The sequence below is a fragment of the Protopterus annectens genome, chromosome 11.part0, assembly GCF_019279795.1.
Source record: "Protopterus annectens isolate FY-2018-M chromosome 11.part0, PAN1.0, whole genome shotgun sequence".
NCBI lineage: Eukaryota > Metazoa > Chordata > Ceratodontiformes > Protopteridae > Protopterus > Protopterus annectens.
Genome location: NC_056745.1, coordinates 103,396,270 through 103,423,205, shown reverse-complemented (window position 1 = coordinate 103,423,205; position 26,936 = coordinate 103,396,270). Strand labels below are relative to the sequence as shown.

At 42.2% G+C, this 26,936-nt stretch overlaps 1 protein-coding gene across 1 annotated transcript in view; it reads left to right on the top strand.

Moving 5' to 3' along the window:
* RTCB (RNA 2',3'-cyclic phosphate and 5'-OH ligase) overlaps positions 1-26,936 on the top strand; it is a gene marked incomplete in the record, with an annotated part of 159,070 nt that overhangs the window by 27,953 nt on the left and 104,181 nt on the right. Inside the window, 1 exon segment of the mRNA XM_044087476.1 lies at positions 484-551. Within this exon segment, the coding sequence (XP_043943411.1) occupies positions 484-551 (68 nt within the window).

The following is a 26,936-nucleotide window of genomic DNA, read 5'->3' as shown; positions in this document are numbered from 1 at the left end:
TGTAAACTCATATACCTAAATCTTGTATACAAATACTGCACTAAACTACTACTTAAAATACTTCGTAGTTGGTGGGAACTCTGATTAGTTATTGTTATATTTTCTTTTGTTTGTGAGCCATTGTGCGTCTTTGTGTACATAATATTTCATCAGGTATAGTCAGCATGGACTGTAGTCACAGATAACGTTTCAGTTGCTTGTATAGTAACGCTTGTCTGACGTGTTTGCATTCTTGATGTGGAGTTGTCTTGCCTCTGGTATTGAATAATAATCTTTAATTATATTTGTAAGATACTGAAAAAATTTGTAACTGTTTGGTGCATTCTGGTTAGTCTGAAGTTGGCACTTTTGACATCTGATTAACACATGGTGCCTGGATGGTTTGGTAGAGATGGCTTTGTAGTTACTACAATACATCATTATAGGCAGACAGGATGTAGCAGGTGCTTTAAACCAATTTTTTTTTCCTTTTGTATTTTTCAGGTGCAGGTGGTTTTCTCCCAGCTATGAAACAAATTGGTAACGTTGCTGCTTTACCTGGAATTATTCATGTGAGTAGCTGTTCTGAACTTTTAATTTTTGTTTTCGGTTGATCAATTTCATAATACTAGTTCTGTAATAAATTAATGGAAACGTTTTTCATACCAGTGTCAACACTTGTTTGTGTACTGAGGAGAGAATTTTCCAGCAATCTATAACAATGAAGACACTCTGGTTTTGAAAGCATGTTACAGTTATTGCGTAGCAACATGTATAAACTGTGCCTAGTGTAGTACAGTACCCAGTATGTTGAGATGTGACGTGCATATTCAAAAGCTACAAAACAAAGCCTGGTCCTTGTCTTCCTCATGCACCTTTGTGCAAACTTTTAGTAGTTCGCACTATGCTTGCTTGAAAGGGATCGGCCAGCCTTAATGGTACACTGAAGTAATTGATATAACATTTCATCCCCCCCGCACCGTTTCGTCAGCATATTGGAGTATGCTATTATAAGCAGTCTTTGGCTAGGATACGTCAGACTGTGCTGTGTGTAGCACAGCATGACATTTTCACCGGTAGTGTTTTGGACTGCATCAGTTTTTGGTATGCCTATGTGCTGCACTGTTAATATGTAAATGTCTTCTGGATGAGCATTTTTATTGCCATACATCCCCAGTGTTTGTTCCTTCAGGTTGTAGCTAAGCTTCTGAAGGTTATGTAGTAGTAATAAACTTGATTTAAGTTACACTTTCTCATTGTGTATACGGTTTCATTTCCAAGACTTGTTTCTGCATGTGTGGCAGCACGTCCTGCAAGTCGTAGCACCGTGATTGTTGCAGTAGTGTTGCCATTGCAGGAATAATTTGTAGCTTTTGTATGTATTCTAAGCACGTGTATAATTGCTGGCCAAACTTCATCCTTTAGCAGTAGAGCACAGTGGGTCATTGATCAAAACTGCATTCATCCACTTTGGATTGGTATGGGTTACTTTTTCCCCTGGCTGAGCTCTCTGGATAGTAGTTAAGTAGTTCTGTACTGCTGTAGATCCTTTTGTGTGCGAATGTTTTGATTTGATTTTTTTTCTTAAGGATTTTTCCTCATTTCTCATTATAGAAAACTGTAGAATCAGAATTGATGTAATATCGTGCACGTGTATGGTACTGAGAATCAGCAGTTGCAGCACATAAAGGCAATAGTTGGGATGTGTAGTAGTATAAAAATTGCTGTATATTGCATGCGTAGGAAAGATGTTGCCTTTCACACAAAGTCCAAATTAGCTGACATTTTTTTATAAAAACATTCTGTGAGCATTCCAGTTATCTTCCCAGTACATTAGGACCAAGAGGTTGTATGTTCTTTATTTTAAAATAATAAATACAAGATTGTGTTCCACATCGAAGTATGTATGACTCCAACTGTTTGATGGCTTTTAGTAATTTATAGGGATTATGTATTAATCTCTTTGGCTGTTTTCTCTCGTAAAACAAGTACTGAAGAACATTACATTTTAAACTCCAAGCTCACCTGCTGTATCTATTGCCTTGATTCTGTAGTTACTTTCAGACGTAGTGGGGATCTCAAACATCCAAAAACATGTTGCCCCTGTTGGGGTAATGTAATGCTTAGAGGGTTAGTAGCAGTCCCTTGTAACTTTGTCCAGTAGGATGTGATTTCTCACATGCTTGCATGATATGCAGATGTGACACTTGTTTGAAGTAACTGTCCACTCATCACCTTAGTTTGTGATCTTCCATCTTACTGATGGGTAAACGCCATATTCTGCTTAGCAGTCCTCATCCCCCTGGATCCTTTGCTCTCCAGTCAGCTGTTTCCATTACACGCATTCACAGCTCCTTGGGTCCCATAGACCACGATCCAGGTTCACCTTTGTGTTTATTATAATGTGCATTTGTTTACTGGGGCAGAGCACTGATCTGTGTACCTTTTTCATACTCAGCCTGGGAGCGCTGTTTGGTTAAATGACTTGCTTAAAGTTACACATTTAGGCAGTAGAGGCAAAGGCAATCCAAATCCTCGACCACTGGACCACAGGAAATAATTGGTTACATTATGGATTAGCAGTATTTGAGTCCAGCCAAACTGGTTTTGAAACCAGCATATTTGTTGACCTGTTGGAGGTATGAGACTAGTGGGTACAGCTGTAATGTAGAGAGCTCTAGTCTTCATTCTGCCGGAACTGGGTGTAGGTGAGTCCTGTGCAATATTCAGGTGTAGAAGTTTTTGATATTTGGCCATCTGTTCCATATGGCTGGTCTGAGGGGAAACTTGCTCATGTAAACCTTTAAGGGAAAACCTTTGTGCTACCACTCTGAATAAAAAGGAGAGGTGCTGATCTTGAGGTAAGCAGCATATCCTTCACTTAAACCTCAGTATGAAAGTGTCAAGATCATCTGCAAGGCGATACCTAAACTTTTCTGCAAATGAGTATTCCAAATTGTTCATGTTTGAATTACTTTCTGAGAAACCTTAGAGTGCAAAATACTAAAAACCTTTGAGATTCTGTATATTAGTAAAGGTTGCTAATAAAGTTTGTAGTAAGTGAGGGTTTTTATGGAGGGAGTTGTAATCCACTCTACAGTCATCTGTAGACCAGCTTGTGTTACTTGCTAAGAGCAGGGACGTGCAGACAATATGGCTAGTTTAAAATGGGCCTAGTATTTCCATTAAGAAATGCAGGAAAACTATCAACCTTGTGTTTGCTGCAATGCAGTTATAACTGAATTATGGTTGGGTCATTGGCACAAATAAGAAATAGGGTGTCTGCATGAACCCATTTCAGTGAATGATTTGTTTACTTAAAATTTCTCCTTGGCCTGTCATATCGAGTCAGGCTGCATGACTGATTTAGTATGCTTGGCTAGCTGGGCCAAGTATAATTAAAACTTTGATAAATGGAGAAGAAACCTCGTAACTGATGAAGGAACCACAGAGGAAATGTAATAGAAGTTTCACAAATGACCACAAAGGTTCCAAACACGGCAAGCACAATATTGCTTTATTCAGATAACATAAATTGGTAAGCGCTTTCTCGGATAACAACTCCGCTTCATCAGACCATACTAAATAAAACATTACAACTGATGACTATTTAAAGATTAAAACAGCTAGTCAAATTCAAGTCTAAAGAAAAGGGGTAGTCAGCCTATTGTAAATGTTACACAAACTATAGTACTGATATAAACCTGCTTAGTGCTCACTAGTGAGAGTAACCTGAAGTGATTAAAAACCTGTCTTATAAGAATATTTGACATACATATAGTATTAAAAATCGTGAACACGATGTAACCAGAAAATTGTGATTCTTGCAAAATCATTTAAGAAAAAACTATTTACACACACATAAAATATAAACTGGGTCTAGCGATGTTTACTCTTGCCCTTAGAGAAGGTTTAGCTAGTACCTTGCTATTTAAACCTGAGGATTATTTAAAAATTAAAACCGTCAATCGGGTAAAAGTCTAAATAAGGGGCAGTTCAACCTCCTTATAACTGTTGTATAATACTGATATAAAGCTGCTTAGTGCTCACTTTGTGAGCAACCTGAAGTAATTAAAAAACATATCTATAAAAATATATGTAACATACATATATACTATTTGAAGGTCGTAAACACAATGTAGCCAATAAAATTGTGACTCATAAAAAATCCCATAGAAAAACACAGACTGACAGTATGCCCCCAGATGAAGAATAGCATTTGTTATAACGGGGACTAGCGGTGTTTCAGAGCTCTTGCCTTTAATAAAGGTTTAACTGATAACAAGCCGATAAACCCCCAGGTTTAAATAGAAAGGTAACAGTAGAATCCATTTCTGTTCTATGGATTCAGTCTTATTTTTGAGGTTACCACCCCGAATATTAGCATGCATGAGTTCTAAATCTAAAAACTTAAACTTATGACTAGGGCCTGTCTCAATAACATGCATAGCTACAGCGCTATCTTTTGCATTCCTAATGTGTCTCAGATGTTCAAGGATCCTATCCTTGAATGCCCTGTTCCTCTTGCCTATATAATAAGAGGAATAGGTGGTACAAAAACAAAAATACACCAAGTTCTTGGTATGACAGTCTGCATAGAAACTAGTTTCAATCTTAAAACCAAGTTGAGGATGGAAAAAATGACCCCCAGTATATATACATATGCAGGCCATGCACCTTCTACAGGTGTAAGTACCACTTCTATCAGATTGGGTGTAGCTGGGGGGATTCAGTGGTCTATAACTTAATTGATTTTTGAGAGATTTATTGTTCCTGAATGTAAAATCAGGCTTATTGCCAATTGCACCTTGTAGTTCAGGTATAGTTAATAAAATGTCCCAGTTAGCACTAATAGTGTCACATACCATACTGATGTTGCTGGCAAAGGTCAGAGGCATCCTGACCTTGCTGCAAACATTTGTGGTGGTGCAACTCTGATCAACAGCTTGTTCTGAGATCTGTACGGAAGTGGAAGTGCAAGTAGTACTGAAATACGGTTTGCATCGTCCCTTCCTCTCCTTCCAAGCTTCAGATATTTGAGCATCAGTAACATCCCTTTTGTACCCTGTACTCAAAAATTCTTCCTTAAGTGAATTGAGGGCCATTACTAACTGAGCATCATCACTGTGTAAATGCATTATATGAAAAACTTGCCCACGAAGCACTTTGTTTGGTATGATTGGGATGCATTCTGTTATTGTGCAAGACATTTTCTTCTAACACTATTCCTATATACACTGGTGGACATAGAGCATAGGGCATCCCTGCTAATCTGTAAATCTAAAAACTCTGTGTGGAAGAATATTTATAAGTAAATTTAAGAAAAGTATTCACTCCATTAGTGTACTGTAAAAACTCCAATAAGGAATCCTCAGGACCTTGCCAAAGCAAAAAAATATTGTCCACAAAACGCGTGTACCATCTAATCAATGTACCAAATCTGTCATTGGATAGAATGCAGAGTCTCCCAGTTAACCAGTGTTAGGTTGGCGTAGCTATTTGCACAAGCTGTGCCCATAGCCACGCCAACCTTTTGCAGAAAGAAAATGTCATTGAAGACAAATGCATGATTCTCTAGAATAATTTCTAAGAGGGTTCAAAGCAGACAAACTTTGTCAGTGGGCATATTATGTGCAAGTAATATATGTCTAACATTCTTTATCCCCCAATCATTTGGGATAACTGTGAATAGAGAGGCAATATCCAAGGTGACAAAGAAGCACGGTCCTACAATAACTTCAGTGTAGTCACTAAGCTGAGAAAGGAAATCTTTCTTATCTCTTAAAACTGTCTTACATTTATCTAAAACAGTATGTAAATTCTTTTCTACGAATATTGACAAAGGTTCAGTTGTCCAGCCTCTACTGGATACTATGGGTCTCATTGGGGGGTTTCAATAAACTTTTGTGCACCTTAGGGAGGCCGTACAATATGGGAATGGTGGAATTTTCGACCTTAAAATAATCAAATAGTGGTTCTGAAATTAAACCAGTTATCAAAAGATCAAAAACCAGGAATTCCACTTTTTCAAAGTACCACTGCTGACAGGGTGTGTCAGTGTCTCCCACTAATTCCATCATATCAGATAAGTAGATGTTCTTATCTAGTACAGCAATACCTCCCCCTTTGTCGGCTGGGCTTATTTCAGTGCTGTTCATATTTCTTTAACTCAAATAGAGCCTGCCCTTCAAGATGCGTCATATTAAAAAAAACAATCATTCTGTTTACCGATAAATTTCTGTCGTAACTGCTTGTCGTATATATCTATGAACAGCTCTATAGTAGGATTGGTGGGAGGCACAAATGTACTTGATTTTTTAAAACTATTTTCATTACCTATATTGTTGTTAAATATAGATGTTAAGTTGTCTATCTCGCCTTCATTCTTGCTGGATGGGTTCGGAGCCGACCTCGGCTCCGACTCGGCCACTCTAAAAGCTCGAGAGTTGGTTCCACCGGCTCGAGGCTCCCCTTATATCCCACAATGCTAGGCGTGAGTTACCTCAGATCTCGTTTGCCGCTACAGCTATCGAGACGTGTTGCTTCACCGGCTTCAGGTTAGTGTAGGAACTAGTTTTAAAAGTTGAGTCTAAACCCTTTAATTTAGTTTTCCTTACAGTTTCCCCTTACCTTTAAGGTCTTTTATCCCTTTAATCTAGTTTTTCTTTAATTTTTTACCTAAGAACTTATAGTTCTTCCCTTAGGCCTTCGGGTCCTCCTATTCCCTTGGAGTGTGTGTGTTTTTGTAGGGAATTTATACATTAAGCAACTAAATTCTTAGTTTAATTTCTGTTTAGTTTTTTTAAGTGTAATGGGTGTGCTTGTGTTTGTGTGTGGTTACACTTGTTCCTTGTCATGTCCAAGGATTCGAAGGTCTCAGGCTTCAAGAAGTGTGACTCGTGCTGTCAGAAAATGTCTCTGACAGATGGTCACACTTCTTGTGTGTACTGCCTGGGACCTTTACACCTGCAGGACTCTTGTGCTGTTTGCCATGGCTTCAGCCCCAGAGTCCTGCAGGAAAGAAAAAATAAACTTATTTTAAGAGGTTTACTTAAGCCTGAGGGTTCCCTTACTGTTCCTTCGGGAAAACCCTCCAAGGCTTCTAGGTCTTCGGCTCCAGCATCTGAGCCGAGACCTAAGGCTTCGAAACCTCCGTCTACATCGGCTCCGGCTGGAGCCGATAAGTCTCAGACTGAAGTTTCTGTGGTTTCCTCGGCTCCGGCTGGAGCCGAGGTATTGGAAATTCCTTTGTCGGTTCCGACTAGACCTTCGGAACCGACATCTAGAAAGAGGTCCAGGTCACCGTCCCTTGGCTCCGTTCATTCGGCTCCAGCATCTCCCTTGCTGTCTGAACGGAGCCATAGATCTCACTCCTCTAGGTTATAGAGGCTTTCGGACCATGACCTTCAGAGGGTAGTGAGTCGACTTCTTAAGTCCGAGGCACTGGCCCAAATGCTTCAGAGCCCGACTCATCAGTCGATGCCTGACCCTGCCCCCCATTATGTTCCTCCTCCGACTCCGTTGAGCTCGGAGCCGAGGCGTTTCGGAACCGAGACTGTGGTAGCGTCGGAGCCGATACAGATGTCTTCGGCTCCGTCGTCGGCTCCGATTTCTTCCTTGGAAGAATCTCGGCGCCGGACTTCCCTCGTCGGCTCCGAGGGGGTGAGTGGCATCGGACCCTTGTCCGACCCCGCTCTCCCTCTCGGAGCTTTGGCGCTGGTGAGTTCGGCTCCGACATCGGCCTCGGAGCCATCACTGTCTGTGCCGAGGGAGGTTTTAGCTTTCGGGCGGGGACCTCTGGCTCTGCCTGACAGGGGTGCGTTCGAGGTCATGCGGAGTGTGTTGGAACCTGGTTCAACTCCACAGTCGGCTCCGTCCGCCCCTCCCTCTTCGGTGCCTCAGGTCAAGTCGACTCACTCCCTCATTCCAGACCGCAGAGAGCCAGCTCCTCAGGAATCCCCTGTGGGGATCTCATCCTCTTCCGAGGCCTCTCCTGATTTGGCAGAAGAGCCCCTTCGGAAGAGAAAGTGTAAGAGGAAACACATAGACTCACCTGAGTCCGTCACCTCTGACACAGATTTAGAGGATTCCGAGGGTTCCCCCCGTTCCCCTTCTGAAGATGTCTCATTTGCAGACATTCTAGAAATCCTCAAGCAGAGGGGAAATTGGCCAGCCCTCAACCCTTCGGAGGATGAATCTGTGTACCTTGAGGCGTCTGGCTCTCGCCCTTCCACCACCTGGGTGTCTCCCCCCTTTGACCCCCTCATGCAGGTGGTAGCAAAAAAGGCATGGACGGCTCCTGATTCAGTGGACCCCACTCCCAGGAGACCCTCAAAATTTATCACGGCACCAACAGATAAACAATTTCTGACAAAAGGAGTTTCTGTGGATGCTATGGTGGTTGCTGCTGCCACTAAGAAGGAACTAGCTGATCCTTCAGTGCCTGTCCATCCACCTAACAAGGAATCTAGGTCTATGGACAGGTACGGGAAGCGGATGTTCTCGTCAGCGACCTTTGCTATCGTTAAGCTGAATTACCTATGCCATTTTACTCGTCTTCAAAGGGACTTGATCAAAGAAGCGAGTGACATGTTGAAGGATCCTACGGCTGCGGGTTTTCAGGACAAGATGAACACTCAGCTGGCTACCCTGAACTCCATAGCTAACTCCTCCATGCGCCTCCTCTCTTATGCGGCTGATGGAGAGAGCAGGGCTGCAGGGACAGGTGTGGCCTTACGCAGGCATGCCTGGATGCGGCTATGCAACTTTGCGGACCCCTTTAAAACGTCATTCACTAATTCCCCGTTTGATGGATCATCTCTTTTTGGTCCTCAAGTGAAAGAAACCTTGACTAGGTGCGAGACAGATGGCAAGACTCTTTCTGCCGTCGGAGTCCGTTTCTCCACTCCTTCTAGGCCTTACCCCAAAGGCCAGAAAAGTGGAAAAATGTGGTTCCGAAAACAATCTCAAGGGACTTCGCCTGACGCACAGAGTTGGTTCCCCGCCAGAGGCAGAGGGGGGAACAACAATGGTAGACGTCGCCCTAGAGGCAGGGGGGGTCCGCAGAACCAGGGCAATCGAGAAGCCTTCTCTGATAAGCCCTTTCAGCATCCCTGAGGTGTTGCCCGACTGCCCACCTTCGGAGGCAGTCGGGGGAAGATTGTCTCTGTACCCAGAAGCCTGGCTATCCCTGACTCAAGACAAATGGGTACAGTCCATTTCCGAAGGCTATTCCATTCCCTGGGCAGTCGGGCGAAGATTGTCTCTGTACCCAGAAGCCTGGCTATCCCTGACTCAAGACAAATGGGTACAGTCCATTTCCGAAGGCTATTCCATTCCCTTCGTTCGCATTCCAAGCCAATCAAAAAAATCCCTTCCAGATGTTCCACCCGCTCAAAGGGATCTTGCAGCTTTGGAAATCTCAAAGCTGCTTGCAAAAAGAGCAATTCAGCCAGTTCCAGCAGACCAGCAAGGATCCGGAATCTACTCCAGGTTCTTTTTAGTTCCAAAGAAAACAGGGGACTGGAGACCAATTTTGGATCTCAGTATCTTGAACAAGTCAGTCAAGAAAACAAGATTTCGGATGGTCACGCTGCAGTCCATCCTTCCCCTATTGGGAAAGGGAAACTGGATGTGCTCTGTAGACCTTCAGGATGCGTACTATCACATAAAAATGAACAGACGCTCCAGAAGATTTCTCCTCTTCAGGCTGGGAACCAGTCATTTTCAATTCAGGGCCCTGTCCTTTGGTCTCACCACTGCCCCCCGGGTGTTTACCAAATGCATGGCAGTGGTAGCTTCTCACCTGAGACGTCAAGGATTCCAGGTGTTTCCATATTTGGACGACTAGCTCCTCACAGCTCCCACCAAGCATCTTCTTCTAATGGCCAGGGACTACACCTTTCGCATTTGTCAAAATTTAGGCATTTCAATAAATTGCGAAAAGTCTGTTTTGTCGCCTTGTCGTACTATTACCTTCATAGGCGCAAATCTAGACACGGTCAACATGTCTGCGAGATTAACAGATCAGAGAATAACAGACATACACAAACTGGTCTCGCTCCTCTTCAGCAGCAGCAGAATCAAAGCCAGGTTAGTTCTGAAAGTGTTGGGGATTATGGCGGTTGCCATACCTCTGCTTCCATTAGCCAGATTCCACATGAGAATCCTTCAATGGATGCTCTTCACGCAATGGTCATACCAGCAACTTCCGATGTCCCACACGATTATGATTACGCAAGCATGCAGAAATCATCTTCTGTGGTGGATGTCTTCCCCTCAGCTTTTATTGGGAAGACCCTTTGTTCCTTCCCCTCCGGTTGCTACTCTGACAACGGACGCCTCCCTGATCGAGTGGGGGGGGCATTATCAGGGCAGAACTGTACAGGGCACATGGCAACCAGAAGAATGCCACTTGCACATAAATGTTCTAGAGATGAGAGCAGTGCTTTTAGCGTTGCAAGCCCTTCAAGACTCTCTTCCCTTGGGAACGATAGCAATCCAGATGGACAATATGTCTGTAGTGTGGTATATCAACAAACAAGGCGGAACCAGGTCCTACCCCCTGTGTCGAGAAGCACTCAGACTGTGGCAATGGGCGATTTCTTCTCGGCGGTTTCTGATAGCAATGCACATCCCCGGGAAGTCCAATCAAATCGCGGACAAATTGAGCAGAGCTATCCTCATGCCTCACGAGTGGTCTCTGAAAGACTCTGTTGTGAGAGAAATTTTTCTCAAGTGGGGTCAGCCTTGCTGCTCCTTTTTGCTACTCCCCAAAACAGCAAGTGCAGAGATTATTTCACCCTATTCCCTTTACCAGGCCAACCCAGCAGAGACGCTCTAGTCCAAGTTTGGCCCCGGGGACTTCTGTATGCATTTCCTCCCTTCCCACTAATCTCTCAAGTGATACAGAAAGCTATCGCTCAGAAGGCCTCGATCCTCATTGCTCCTTACTGGCCTCGACAAGTTTGGTTCCCCTTTCTTCATAATTTTCTGTTGGAGCGACCTTGGCATCTGGACCTAGTTCCAGATCTTTTGATCCATCAGTCGGGTCAGTTTCATCGCTCCCTTCCCTCTCTGAACCTCACTGCTTGGTTCCTCCAGTTCCAACCTTAGCCAGGCTTCCTCAAATATCTCACTCTGTCCGAGATATTTTGATAGCTTCCCATAAATCTTCCACTCGAAAGATTTGAGTAAGTGGAAACGTTTCGCCTATTGGGCTCAAGGAAGGGACATAGATCCTTTCACTGCTTCCATCCAAATGGTCCTTGATTTCCTAGCTGAACTCTTCCATGCAGGTTCATCTCCTTCTACTCTTAAAGTTCAACTGGCAGCTATTTCTAACTTTCATGTGGGCATTTCAGACTCTGCCATAATGTCTCACAAGCTTTGCAAAGCCTTTTTGAAAGGAGTTTTTCTACTCAGACCTCCTATAAGAAATCCTCCTCCTCCTCCTTGGGACCTAAATCTAGTTCTTAGTTCTTTGATTCTTCCCCCTTTCGAACCTGCAGCCTCCTGTTCTTTAAAATTGCTATCATGGAAGACTCTCTTTCTGGTAGCTATTACTTCAGCTAGAAGAGTTTCAGAACTTCATGCACTCAGCTGTCGACCTCCTTATCTGTTGTTCCATAAAGACAGGGTATCTTTACGAACTAACCCGTCCTTTTTACCTAAGATAGCCTCGGCGTCTAACCTTAATCAAAGCATTGATCTCCCTGTGTTTTTTCCAGAATATTCTAATAGGTCTGAACAAAAATTGCATTGGCTAGATGTTCATCGTCAGTTAAGGTACTATTTGGATAGAACCAAACAATTCAGAAAATCTGACCAACTGTTTGTCTCCTATGCAGAAGGCAGAAAGGGACTTTCAGTTTCAAAGGTATCATTATCTAGATGGCTAACATCTCTGATTTCCCTTGTTTATGAAATTAGACACCAAAAGCTGCCTAACAAACCTAAAGCCCATTCCACCAGAGCTTTGGCTACTTCTATAGCCTTCCAAGACAGACTGCCTATTGACACCATTTGTGCAGCGGCTACTTGGGCTACTCCTCACACTTTCATTTCTCATTACAAGTTGGATTTAGCTTCTAGGCATAGAGCTAACTTTGGTTCCACTGTTCTCAAGAGTCTGTTCCGTTAGGCCACCGGGACAAGGTGCTAGGGACGGTCCCATCCAGCAAGAATGAAGGCGAGATAGACAACTTAACATATAGAAGTTATGTTCTTACCATAACGTTCCATGTTAGTTGTCTTCTTCTCGCCTTCTTCTTGCGTCCCACCCTCCTTCCCCCTGGCCTGGACAGACCTAGAGGAGTGTTGATTGTGACCTCTCTTTCTACCACCTCTTACTTTAGGTATATGCTACTGTGCATATTTTCCTGGATCAGGATGTAGGTCACCCTTCTCTTCTCCCTGGTTTATGGAGGTGGACTTTGTTTATAGTTATTCTGTTACTATTATAAGCTGGGCCCAGCTTACAAACGAGATCTGAGGTAACTCACGCCTAGCATTGTGGGATATAAGGGGAGCCTCGAGCCGGTGGAACCAACTCTCGAGCTTTTAGAGTGGCCGAGCTCGGCTCCGAACCCATCCAGCAAGAAGAAGGCGAGAAGAAGACAACTAACATGGAACGTTATGGTAAGAACATAACTTCTATTTTTAAGTGTAAGAGTTCTACCAAACATTTTTAGGTCATGTAGAACATCAGTCAAAACAGCATTTTGGGCAGGAACAAACGTTAGCCCTTTATTTAAAATGGAAAACTGGGTCTCCGTCAGTATAACAGATGAAATGTTAATTACTAGACCTGCTTTATTCTTTTTCTGGTCCTCATTAGATCTTCTTCGCTCTGGAGGTGTCAAATCATGGGATTTGTATACAGATTCCTGGATTTGCCTCTTATCGGTAACGGATCCTTCATTAAAAGTGTTTCAGCTGTATTAGATGCATCCAAGTCTCTCTCAGTCGTTTGTGAGCTATGCTGTGGCATAGTTTGTTTCTGTCTTACAGGGACTTCATTATTAGTAGGAGCAGCTAAGATGGTATCTGCATTGTTTGCTAGATTATCTACATTGCTGCTATTACTACTTGGTTCAGTCATCAAAACTGATGTACTTGCTGTAACACTAGGAATGTGGGATAGTTGCGAGTATACAGGCCCTGGAACGACCGTACGAACAGTCTCTGGCATCTGCCCACTTCCTGTGATGCATTGTGATGTTGAATTATCATTGGTCTCTCTCTGGACAAGAGAAAACGTTACCGTTTTCAAAATCAGATCTGTCCCGTTTGAATTTTTTTAGCCTTCACATTTGCAAGTCACTTATATGCTGAGATGTTATCAAACAGAACATCCATCTCATCACCGATGATATCCACAGAGTAGGTGTCAAAAATGTTATTCTGCAGTAATTCAATTTGTTTCTACAGCTCCGCCTCTTCAGGCCTAAAGAAGTATATCAGCAACTGCATATACCTCTCACTACACTCCAGGTTAAGCAGTTGCCATCGTCTTAGCATTTCAGGGTATGTTGTGTCATAAGAAGGCATTGTTAAAACCCTGAGCCCTCTTGGTGCTATTTGTAAATTCAGTGAAGCTTCCAAATGAAAGCGTTGCCACTGCAAACCAAGTACATTTGTGCCTCCCACCAATCCTACTATAGAGTTGTTCATAGATATATGTGACAAGCAGTTAAGACAGAAAAAAAATGAACACTGAAATAAGCCCAGCCAAGAAAGGGGAAGGTATTGCTGTACTAGATAAGAACATCTATTTATCTGCTTTGATGGAATTAGTGGCGACACTGACACACCCTGTCAGCAGTGGTACTTTGAAAAAGTGGAATTCCTGGTTTTTGATCTTTTGATAACTGGTTTAATTTCAGAACCGCTATTTGATTATTTTAAGGTCGAAAATCCCACCATTCCCATATTGTATGGCCTCCCTAAGGTACACAAAAGCTTATTGAAACCCCCAATGAGACCCATAGTATCCAGCAGAGGTTGGACAACTGAACCTTTGTCGATATTCATAGAAAAGAATTTACATACTGTTTTAGATAAATGTAAGTCTGTATTAAGAGATACGAAAGATTTCCTTTCTCAGCTTAGTGACTACGCTGAAGTTATTGTAGGACCGTGCTTCTTTGTCACCTTGGATATTGCCTCTCTATTCACTGTCATCCCAAATGATTGGGGGATAGAGAATGTTAGACTGATATTACTTGCACATAATATAACCACTGACAAAGTTCGTCGTCTTTGTACCCTCTTAGAAATTATTTTAGAGAATCATGCATTTGTCTTCAATGACATTTTCTTTCTGCAAAAGGTTGGCGTGGCTTTGGGTACAGCTTGTGCAAATAGCTACGCCAACCTAACACTGGTTAACTGGGAGACTCGGCATATTCTATCCAATGACAAATTTGGTACATTGATTAGATGGTACACACATTTTGTGGACGATATTTTTTTTGCTTTGGCAAGGTCCTGAGGATTCCTTATTGGAGTTTTTACAGTACAGTAATGGAGTGAATACTTTTTCTTAAATTTACTTATAAATATTCTTCCACGCATAGAGTTTTTAGATGTACAGATTAGCAGGGATGCCATATACTCTGTATAGTGCATATAGGAAGAGTGTTAGAAGAAGCAATGTCTTGCATAATAGTATGCATCCCAGTCATACCAAACTTAACGTGTTTCGTGGGCAATTTTTTTGTATCATGCATTTGCATAGTGATTTATGCTCACTTAGTAATGGCCCTCAATTCACTTAAGGAAGTATTTGCGAGTAGAGGGTACAAAAGGGATGTTACTGATACTCAAATATCTGAAGCTTGAAAGGAAAGGAAGGGCAGATGCAAACTGTATTTCAGTACTAATTGCACCTCCGTACAGACCACAGAACAAGCTGTTGATCAGAGTTGCACCACCACGAATGTTGGCAGCAAGGTCAGGATGCCTCTGACTTTTGCCAGCAACATCAGTATGGTATGTGACACTATTGGTGCTAACTGGGACATTTTATTAAATATACCTGAACTACAAGGTGTAATTGGCAAGAAGCCTGATTTTACATTTGGGAACAAATAATCTGTCAAAAATCAATTGTTGTTATACCACTGAATCCCCCCCCCCCCCCCAGCTACACCCAATCTAATAGAAGGGGTACTTACACCTGTAGAAGTTGCATGGCCTGTATATGTATATATACTGGGGGTCACCTTTTCCATACTCAACTTGGTTTTAAGATTGGCACTAGTTTTTATGCAGACTGTCATACCAAGAACTTGGTGTATTTTTGTTTTTGTACCACTTGTTTCTCTTATTATATAGTCAAGACAAACAGGACATTCAAGGATAGGATCCTTGAACATTTGAGAGACATTAGGAATGCAAAAGAATCTAGCGCTCTAGCTATGCATGTTATTGAGACAGGCCCTAGTCATAAGTTTAAGTTTTTACCTTTAGAACTCGTGCATGCTAATATTTGGGGTGGTGACCTCAAAAATAAGACTGAATCCATGTAAGAGAAATAGATTCTACTGTTACAAGCCGATAAACCCCCAGGTTTAAATAGCGAGGTATTAGTTAAACCTTTTTTTAAAGGCAAGAGCACTGAAACATCGCTAGTCCCTGTTATAACAAATGCTATTCTTCATCTGGGGGCATACTGTCGGTCTGTGTTTTTCTATGGGATTTTGCATGAGTGTTTCTATGGGATTTTGTATGAGTCACAATTTTATTGGCTGCACTGCGTTTACGACCTTCAAATAGTATATGTATGTTACATATATTTTTTATAGATGTACTTCAAGTTGCTCACAAAGTGAGCACTAAGCAGCTTTATATCAGTGTTGTACAACAGTTATAAGAGGTTGACTACCCCTTATTTAGACTTTTACCTGATTGACTGTTTTAATTTTTAAATAGCCCTCTGGTTTAAATAGCAAGGTACTAGCTAAACCTTCTCTAAGGGCAAGAGTATTTAAACATCGCTAGCCCCTGTTATAACAAATGCTATATTTTATCTGTGTGTAAATAATCAGTTTGTTTTTCTTGTATGATTTTGATTTTGCATAAATCACAATTTTCTGGTTACATCGTGTTCACGATTTTTAATGCAAGAATACATGACATACATATAGTAAGACGGGTTTTTAATCACTTCAGGTTGCTCTTACTTGTGAGCACTAAGCAGGTTTATATCAGTACTATAGTTTGTATAACTTACAGTAGGCTGACTATCCCTTTTCTTCAGACTTTAATTTGATTGGCTGTTTTAATCTTTAAATAGTCATCAGTTGTAATGTTTTATATAGTATGGTCTGATGAAGCGGAGTTATCTGTGAAAGCGCTTACCAGTTTATCTGAATAAAGCAATATAGTGTCTGCCATGTTTGGAATAATTAAAACTTTGTCCAGCTCCACTCCCTTTTTAGTAAAGCGTCTCTACATTGGGTGTACTGGCATGGAAAATAAACTTACCAGATATCTAGCTAATTAATACCTTTGCTTAAATTTTCATTTTTAAAGGCAGGCAGGGTACAGTGTGATAGCTGGTTGTATGTGACCTTTCCCTTTATTAGGGTATCATAGATGCAAGCTATGCAGCTAGTCAAGTTTACCTCACCCTTTATATATATATATATATATATAGATATAGATATAGATAGATATAGATAGATAGATATAGATAGATAGATATAGATAGATAGATAGATATAGATATATATATATATATATATATATATATATATATATATATATATATATATATATATATATTAATTAATCTAGTGAAGAAAGCTAAGGTTGTCCTGTCCCTTTTTGGGCCATTTTCTTTTCTAAAGCAGTTTTTAATAATTGACCCCAATTTATCATGCTGGCAACCTGTTCTTTAGGCCCACCTCACTGTGATAGTGGGCAAGTACTGAGGAGATGCCTTTACTAAGTCTAATCTGTTTGGGGGTTCAAAACTGTACTGAAAATTCTGTCGGTATTTGCGTACAGCAAATACTGGCTTGCTCCCGTTGTCATGTAGGAAGGTTACTACATGTTCTATTTGCCTGCTTTTCAACTTTACTTCTAGTGACTTGGGTGAAGTTGTTTATACCTATAGCCCAGTTCTCTGCCATGGTGTATTTCAAAGCGCTGATTTCTTGTTAAAGTACTTTGGGTACCATTGTACATTAGTATCTTTAATCACAGTAGCTCTGTGTGCTTTTTGGAGGCGTAGTCTTTTCCATGAGTGTAGGCCAGTTAGAATATATCTACCTGGTGTCTTTCTACATTTTTACACTGTGTAAAAAACTAGTTTGTAAACCCCTTGGTTTTATCCTGTCCCGTGCCCCACGGCTTTAAACCTGCATTTGCTATACCCCTACCAAAAGCCTACACCCTCTCATCTCTAACCTTTAATCTTGCACCAAAATTCTCCAACAAATTTACAGTTCATTTCTTTAAGACCTTTTCAGTGATGTGGTATGAATTTTGACACAGTTTTAGTATTATTACAGTAGTCTTATTTGCTGATCAAATGTACTGTAATGTGGCGCAAGGTAAAATAACCATGACACTTTCTCAGTCTTAAAGGTCTTCAGTAGTGATCACACCCTCCTCCTTCATAAACTAGGAGAGATGTTTCTCAACTGAAATCCTGCAGTGGTTTAAAGGCACTCTCTCCAACTGAAATCCTGCAGTGGTTTAAAGGCACTCTCTCCAACTGCTCCTTAACACTCCTTAGACCTAATAATACATCTTTGGAGAATACGTTGGTAAGATCTTCCTGCGTGTCTGTGCTTAATCCACTGTACGCATTTCCTAAATTATCTTCCATTAGGACATGCCTCGCACTAAAAAAAAAAACACTTCAGGATGACTTTTTTTTTATTACCATCTGGAATTGGCTTAAAAAAAAAAAAAAAAAAACCTCACTGAACACTCAAAAGATCGGCAGTGCTGTTTGGCACTCGCCAAAAAACTAAAGCATTTGTTAGCCTATACTAGGCTATCTGCCCTAGGGCATTTATAAGCCTAGCCAGAATGTGTTTGGCTTTCGCCACCCATTTTAAATTTATTTTGCTATGCCCTTTTTCGAGGTTAGTATACTGTGCCTCTATCTAACAGTGACACAGAAGTGATACCCGGGGTAAACCTACGATCTCCCATCCACTCATCAAGATTCCTCTTGAAGAGAGTCAATGAGGGACTCTGCCTAACCTGGACTGGGATTTTATTCCAGAGTGAAGGGAGCCTCTGGGTTATGAATCTGTCCCTCCAGCATGTCCTATTTATTTCAGTGCTGAGGTTCAAGTCTCTCGAGTGCGTAGCTCGATGGGATTTGGATTTTCTGAGGTGCAGCATGTCCATTAATTCCGGGTTGGACATGGCTTTATACGTCAGGCACAGATCGCCTCTGAACAGGCGGTATGCCACTGAGTAGAGCTGGAGTTTCTTTAACCGGGCAGCATATGGCATCTGTTTGAGCCCTTTGATCCTCTTGGTGAGGTACTTTTGAGGTCTTTCCAGTTGCTGCAGGTGTCTGGTAAGGTACATCCCAAAAGGGGCATTGTACTCAATTATGGGCCTGATGAGGGATGAGTAAAGAGGCACGATGACCTCCCCTGATCTAGATGTGAATCCCTTCATGATTAGGTGGGCTATATAAAATGTTTTTCTAACCACTTTGGCCACGTGGTTGTCAAATGAGAGATTGCTATCAACTTTGGGTCCCCAGGTCCCTAATTACTTCTTCTGTACTTAATGGATTTCCATCTATGTGGTAATTTGTGGGCACTTTGTTTTTGCCAAAAGGGATGACTATACACTTTTTGGCATTTAGCTTGAGGCCATGGCACTGGCACCAGTTGTCTATTTCTATGAGGCCCTTTTGGAGGATGCTTGTGTCGGCTGGAGAGTCGATTATGGTACCCAGTTTGCAGTCATCTGCGAACTTGGTCAGCCACAGTCCTTCCGTGTTGGCCTGTACCTCCGAGAAATATATACTGAACAAGAGGTCCCAGGACTGAGCCTTGTGGGACACCACTTGTAACTGGTTTGGAGTCTGACATGGCTCCAGCAATTCTAACCATGTGGGTTCTGTCCTTGAGCCAGTTTGCAATCCATCTAGTGACATAGGGGTTTATATTTAAGCTGGTGAGCTTATCTATAATGCCCGAGTGGGGTATTGTATCGAAGGCTTTTGCGAGGTCCAGGTAGGCTGTGTGGACCACCTTCCCCTCGTCAATGGCCTTGGTGACTGTTTCAAAGAAATCAACCAGGTTTAAGAGGCAGGATCTGCCCTTAAAGCCGAACTGGGTAGGATCCAGTGTTTGTAGTTCCCCATTATCTTTATTTATGAGGTCCATGATGATCCTTTCCATAGCTTTGCAGACCAAGCTAGTCAGGCTTATGGGGCGATAGTTTCCAGGATCCGTTGAGGCACCACCTTTATGGAGAGGGACCACTGTTGCTGTACGCCACTCTTTGGGCACATATCCTGTAGTAAGGCTGAGATTGAACAGTAGTTTTATGTTGGGTTTAGCTCTTCTTTGAGTTCATGTAGGACGCAGCCCGGGACACCATCTGGTCCCATTGATGCTGTGTTTTTTGCTTTGGAGAGGGCGGCTCTTACCTGAGCATCTGAGATGTCAGGGGGGCAGCACTCTGCTGGGATAGATATTTGCCCTTTTGGTGGAGGGGGGGGGGAGAAGTTTGCGCTGAACCTGTCAGCTAGGATGTTGGCAATGTCTGTGGGTTCGGTGTATTTTTTGTCATTTTCGACTAATTCTGAGCATATCTGGGAATTACCACCCAGGTTCCTAACATAACTAAAGAAAGCCTTGTGAATATCCTTAGTGTCCTGTGCAATTTTTCTCTCGAAGCTGGCCTTAGACAATTTTATGTGTGCCCGTAGTTTTTTGCTAATACTGATCAGTGATGCCTTCCCTTTTTGGGATTTTGCTTTATCATTTAGTAGCTTCCTCCTTCTATTGTATAGTTTGTTTATGGCTGGGGTCCACCAGACAGGACGTCTGCCTTTGGAGGATTGGGTCTTGGTTTTATTTGGGATCGCATGATCCATGCATTCCTGAAGTGTTCATAGAATGCGTTTATAAAGGATTCGGCGGTCTGGGCCGTATTTTCCACAGGCCCGGGGGCTTTGAAGGATTCCACCTCAGTTTTGAGGAGTGTTTTGCTTTAGAGAAGTTTTTCACTGTGGTTTTCTGGGCAGGGGGTGGGGTCGGGATGTGAATATCCAGTGAGATTAGTTTATGGTCTGATCTTACCAGTGAGGGATACACTTCTGGTCTGGAGCATAGAGTTCCCATGTTGGTGATGATCAGGTCCAGTATGTTTTCCCCTCTTGTGGGAGTGGTAACAAGTTGTTCCATAGCATTTGAGTTTATAAATTCTAGGAACCTTTGGGCTAGGGTGTTGGAGCTAGAGTAATGCTCCCAGTCTATGTTTGGGTAGTTGAAGTCGCCCAATATAATGGTGTTTGGAGAGACCTTCATATTTTCCAGTGTTCTCAGGAAGGCCGAGTGGGGTTCCTGGGTTTGGGAGGGTGGTCTGTAGCAGGCTATAAACTGGAAGGCAGTTTTACCCACTGTTAGTTGCACATGGATAGTCTCTGATGCTTCGTGCTTTGCCACCAACCTGGAGGTGTGGGTATCTTTGAATATCGATACTCCCCCTCCTTTTGTGGTTCGGTCCAAGTTTTGGGGCCGAAAAGCATGGTATGAGGTATAACCTGGTAGTGCTGGGGTGCTCTCGGGAGCCCTGAACCAGGTTTCTGTTACTGCACAGATATTGATGTTCTCCATGCTAAGGAGAGTTTTGAGTGCGTGCATCTTGAGGTTTAGACTTCTGGCGTTGAGCAGCATTACTCTTAGTTTCTTATCCCTTGTGATACCTATGGAGGTGGGTTTGTCTTTTGAGCCTTGCCTAAAAAGGCAGTATGGGGTAGCAAGAGCCTTTGCCAATATCCGAAGCCCAGGGGTGACAGGTGCAAGCCGTCCCTAGCGAAGCATCGTGGCTTGTCGAGCATATCATCCCAAGCTGACAGGCATTGGATCCCCTTTGAATGACACCAGTACTTAAGCCAATTGTTGAAATTGATCATCTTGTCTTCATATTGTGGCATCATTCTTGGTGAGGGTAAGATGCTACTCAAGGTCAGGGTCATACCGGCCTGGGCTACATGCTCAGAGAGCTCCTTTATGTCTCTCTTCATGTAGTCCAGGGAGGTACGTCTCAGGTCATTCACACCAGCATGGACAATGACTGAGTCATATTTGTACTTGCCTTGGAGTGACCTGAGTGCTTGTGTTATGTGGCGGATCCTAGCACCCGACAGGCTGCTCACCGTGACCCTCTCCTTGTTCAGCCTGGTGAGCGGGACGTCAGTGTGCCTGACTATAGTCACCTATTACAAGTGTATCAGGTGTGTTGTTTAGTCTTAAGGACTGTGACTGTTTGGCACACTGGCTTTGTGAGAGATGTGTTGCACGTGTTTTGTTTTGGGGTAGCGGCTGCTTGGGTGTCTGCTTTGGAGGTCTCTGCTGCTTCGGCAGATCTTTATTTAGAGCCTCCGAGTATGTTTTTGTGTGATTATGTGTTTGGTTTGCTGTCGTGGTAGGTCTATGTGAGACTGGAATTGTAGTGAGTATGGTTTCCTTCTCCTCCTGACTGGTTATGCCAGTACTGAGTTGAGAGAGCTTAGCCTCCAGTTGGGCTATATGGTTGCATCTCTCACATGTGTTGGAATTTGTTGGGAGGAGGAGAGGGTTGTCTGTGTACATGAGGCAGTTGTAACATTGCCTCAAGATTCCCAGATTCACCAGCTGGACCGGAGAGGAGATTGACAACTGACCTTTGGACATGCTAGAATAATATTGGGAATTCCTTAATTGAAAACCAGGGCCAGTGGGGAGTGAGGGTGTAGTGCTTTTAATTTTTAGTGCTGACTTATATAATTGCTTTAGTGAGCAAGTGCCAGGTAACTTAAGTGCAATGTGTTACAGGTAACTTAAATGCAAAAACGACAAACAGTAACTTTCTTTCAAGTGAAACAAGGAAATAAGTACAGTAAGCAATGCAGATATCACTAGTGAGCCACAGAAGCTGAGAAGCACAGATTAGGTGGAATTAGCATTCCAGGGAAATAACAAGCAAACAAACAACAAGCATATAAACAAAGCTATATTCAGCAGGCCTGGATCTAGTCTATGCTACAGCAAACAAGGTGTACCAATTTCCGTAAGATACAGTTCAAATATTCAGGCACTATAAACCTTTAACCAGAAATTCCCAGCTCAGAAGGGCAGAGTCCAGCCTCTTCTCCCACAAGAGTGCAGACCACAAACCTTTCTTAATGTAAAATAACTGGCCTGAAGCCCAAGTGCCTAAACCGGAACTAATACACTTTAAGAATAACAGACACTGGGCTCTCAATCAGCAGTTCCCAACTTAGAAGGATGAAAGCTACCTGTCCTGCCACCACAGTGCATGCCACAAACCTTCCTAATGTAAAACAACTGGTCTGAAGCCCAAGTGCTTAATCCAAAAGACTTAGAATGACAGCTAAACTTTAATCAAGTTACTACCAAGCAGTAATAAATACAATTGAATACTTTAGAGAATGCCTGGATTAGTGCTCAAGTTACACAAACAAAGCTAGATCCAGCAGGCCCGAATCCAGTCTATGCCACAGCAAACAAGGCGCACCAACTTCAGTAAGAAGCAGTTCAGATATGCATGCACTATAAGCCTTCAATCAGAAATTCCCAGCTCAGAAGGGCAGAGTCCAGCCTCTCCTCCCACAAGAGTGCAGACCACGAACCCTCTTAATGTAAAATAACTGGCCTGAAAGCCTAAGTGCTTAAACCAGAATTAATACACTTTGAGGGCTCAGTGTCTGTTATTCTAAATCAGCAGTTCCCAACCTAGAAGGATGTAAGCTACCTGTTCTGCCACTACAGTGCAGACCACAAACCCTCTCAGTGCAAAACAACTGGTCCGAAGCCCAAGTGTTTAAACCAGAAGGCTTAGAATGAGTTACACCAAGCAGTAATAAATACAATTGAGTACTTTTAAGATGATGCAAAAGTAAAAAAAAGTAGGTAGAAACACAAGTACAGTAAAAGCAGATGAAATTTTTTTTTTTTTTTTTTTTTTTTCTGAACAAGTGCTGAGATCAAAGAAACAGATTTGAGTGCTGAAACTAGTTATAGGGAAAAAAACTAAGCTAGAAGGCTTCCCTCCAACACAGAAGGGCTTGGGGGCTCAAAAGCCTACAAATAGTCTATACCACTTAACAGGAAAGGCAGGAAACAAGCTTAATTTTTTTTTTTTTTTTTTTTTTTTTCTGTTTCCCAGATGCTCTCTTTGTACACAGTAGGAGTGCCTGAAATCAGAATATGATCTCACTGCACTCAGTTGAGTGAGCAAATGAGATGGGCCCAGAAGGAGTATCCAAACACAAATTTACAAGAGGGGCGGGCAGCTGCAAGGCCACTAAGATTAACACCAAAACAAAAACAGGGAGGGTGGGTGGGACAAACTGAAGAGCAGAGTGAAAACTTCCAGTTCAGCTAAATATTCCTTCCACACAGTTAAAATCAATTTAAATACTGTATTTTTTTTGAAAAAAGCAGATAAAGGTACTTAAATTCTCTTATACGTCCAGTTGAATATAGCAAGTTCTTAGCCGGCCAAAGCTGAGGTTTTTAAGCAGAAAATATTTCACACTGTACCACTTAAATAGGCAAGGACAGGAAATCAAAGAATGTGGCTACCCCCACACCTGCAATTACTAACAAATAATAAAATTCAAGCAGCACTAACTGAAGAGCAGAGTCAAAACTTCCAGTTCAGCTAAATATTCCTTCCACACAGTTATTAAAGAGCCACAGGGGTCCCCACTCCCTTATGTCACTCAACAAATGTATCTGTGTTTTCTTTTTGACCAGCAACTCTTGTTTCACATGTTTGAGACATGCATGTCTAGAAATTTACCTCTCAATCAAATCAGAAAAATTTAACTTGGCATCCATGTTAAGAATACAAGGGTTACAGTCATAATTCTTTAAAGTGCATATAGTTTTGTCTGCTACACACACAACGTGTTATCCATGAACCTGTGTCATACACTTGTTTAAGTACTAGGCTAGCTGCCCTTGCGGACAATTTTAAGCCTAGCATTTGGTTGTAGATTAACCTTGCCCATCTCATGATCGATAATTATGTATTACCCCTAATGAGAGTGCCTGGAATCGTATTGTAAATAAATTGATGGGGACCCATGCATGGGATAAAGCATTTATGAGCTGCCTCTGTTCTTTAGTAGTACAGGGGGGCATTCCTGGAGTAAATTTTCTGTTTCCCATCCATAGCTCCAAGTTGTACGTGAATAAGGACAAGTAGTGAAAGTGTTTTACCAGCTTTGAAAGCCAGACTTTCTAACTGCAGTTACAGTGCTATTTTGTGGAGGGGTCTTTGTTATGCAGTGCAAGGCCTGATCGTAGCTGTTCCTTGATGCGATACTGCTCTTGCAATTCCATAAATGTTTACCTTGTAGTTTTTGAGAATACTTGATGGAAATTGGGTGGAGTACTTATGAGTGAAAAAAAGTTACTAATAGACTGTTAAATGTGTTATGTACTTTTTAACCAATAACGTTCTACATAGTTGTAGTCGGTGTTTAATATTAAAGTAATTTTGAGGATAATTTGCATCTTTAAGGCTGGACAATGCAGATATTAAATTTTTTTTCAAGAGGGTTGAAAATTTAAAAAATTTGGGGCTAGTGGCATAAAATGCCTTCTTGAGTGTTTCTGGCTTGCTTAAGTAAATGTGTGATTTTGATTTGCATTACATTCCATAGCATTTTTTTGTTTAGGCTTTTTATACTATTTTGTGCAGTGTGCTTGTGGTCAAGGTTTCTCTCTCATTTCGATATTTAAAAAATATTAAAAAAAAATTACTGTTTTCTTTAACATATTGCTTGTATCATGAAATTTGCAAAAAATAAATCCTTTCGCTGTTCTGACATTTATTTCCAGATTCATCTATCAGAGGCTGCCATATTACTTGTTTTAATTTCCTTTCCATTCCAGAAAATCACTCTGATACCACTATACTGAGTCGAATTTCTCTTCATAAACTTGGTTGACAGGCCTTGATACTTTGCCAGAGATGGCCTCCACCCGTCACCCCTGGGGTTCCGGTCTTGGCCAAGGCTCTTGCCTCCCCCATTGTGCCTCTCCTGTAGGCTGTATTCCAAAGACAAATCTTCCAACATGAAAGATCTGTCAAACAAATTGAAGGTCATGCTGCTCAATGCTAGGTGCCTTAATATGAAAATGCACTCACTGGAGGTTTGCCTCACACAGATGTCTGTGCAGTCATGGAAACTTGGTTCGGGGCTGCAGAGAGCACCCCAGCCGTACCAGGCTATACCTCATTCCACACTTTCTGACCCCAAAATAAGGCTGGAAAGACTAAGGGTGGTTATCTTCATTAAAGACAGGCACACCTCCAAACTGGTTTACCAACATGACTCACTGGAATTACCCCAGATGCAGCTGACATTTGGAAAGACACCCATCCAAGTTATAAACAGCTGTAGACCCCCCCTCCATGTCTCAGGACACCCACTCCTCCTACCTGGACCTACTTGACTCCATAAAGGTACTCCCCAATACCCTGATCCTTGGTGACTTCAGCTACCCAACCATAGACTGGGTGAACTATTTCTGCTCTAATGTACTTGCCCAATGATTCCTTGACTTCATCAACTCTAATGCGCTAGACCAGCTGGTCTCATCCCCCACAAGGGGCAGTAACATACTGGACTTGGTTCTCAATGACATGGGTGACCGCTGCACCACTCCCATAGTATGTTCTCCCCTGGTGAGATCAGATCATCCGTCTCTCATTTGAAGATGTTCATCGTGTTTCACTGTTGCAGTCATTACAATTGGTTATCCTGCTGGCAGGCTACACGCAGTCTGCCTGAATTCCAAAGTCTAGGTCCGGCGTCGGTTGCTGTCGCCTCCTCCCTGACTTCAGTGCGCCAGGGGTATTAAAGATGCAGCTGATGCCATTTTCTTCAGTTTTTCTTGCTGCGCGGTGCCCGAAGCAAAAGCAGTTCGCGAGTGCTGGTCAGCTGACTCCTGAGATTTTCGTGTTTGAATTTCCAATCCGAAGTCTTCATTAAAAGCTAAGTACCCCGTTGGGGAAACTTTTTTTTCTTGCTCCAGACCGATGTCAGAAAAAGTTAATAATTGCATTTCTTGTGGGAAGCAAATACCTCATAAGGACTTTCATTCCTACTGTATTCCTTGCCTAGGCCCTGACCACGACGTTGCTAATTGTCGGTTCTGTGCTAGATTTAACCAACGCACTATTAAGTGTTGGTATGATTTTGCTTTTCACTATTTTGGCAGAAGATTTAACTACAATTATATGTAAAAACGACTTCAGCTTCAAAGACAAACAAGTACAACAGACCCATGGACAGGCCTCAATACCTAAAAAAAAACAGTTGCTCAAAATGGCCGAAGACTTAATTACTTTGATCAGGGGTTCCCATCCCCCTCCTGATAAAAGGCCTAGGCAAGCGACAGAATATGAATCTTCAGATCAGGTTTCCATTTCATCTGATTCCTCTTCTGATCAGGAATACTCTTTTCCTCCCTATGAGGAGTCTGATGCTGAAGAATCTATCCCTTCAGCCTCTCCTCCTGAGGATTATTCTTTTGGGGAAACTCTGCATACCATGAGGGAGCATTTCCACTGGGAGAGCCAAGATTATTCAGAATCTAAGAAAAGGCTCAGAGACTTCCTTTTACACTACCTCAGCACAGGACCCTTGCTATTCCACCTGTGTTAGACATTGTAGATGTTTTTTCAGAGTCCAGTCTGACTCCTGACTCCTTGTCTCCAGC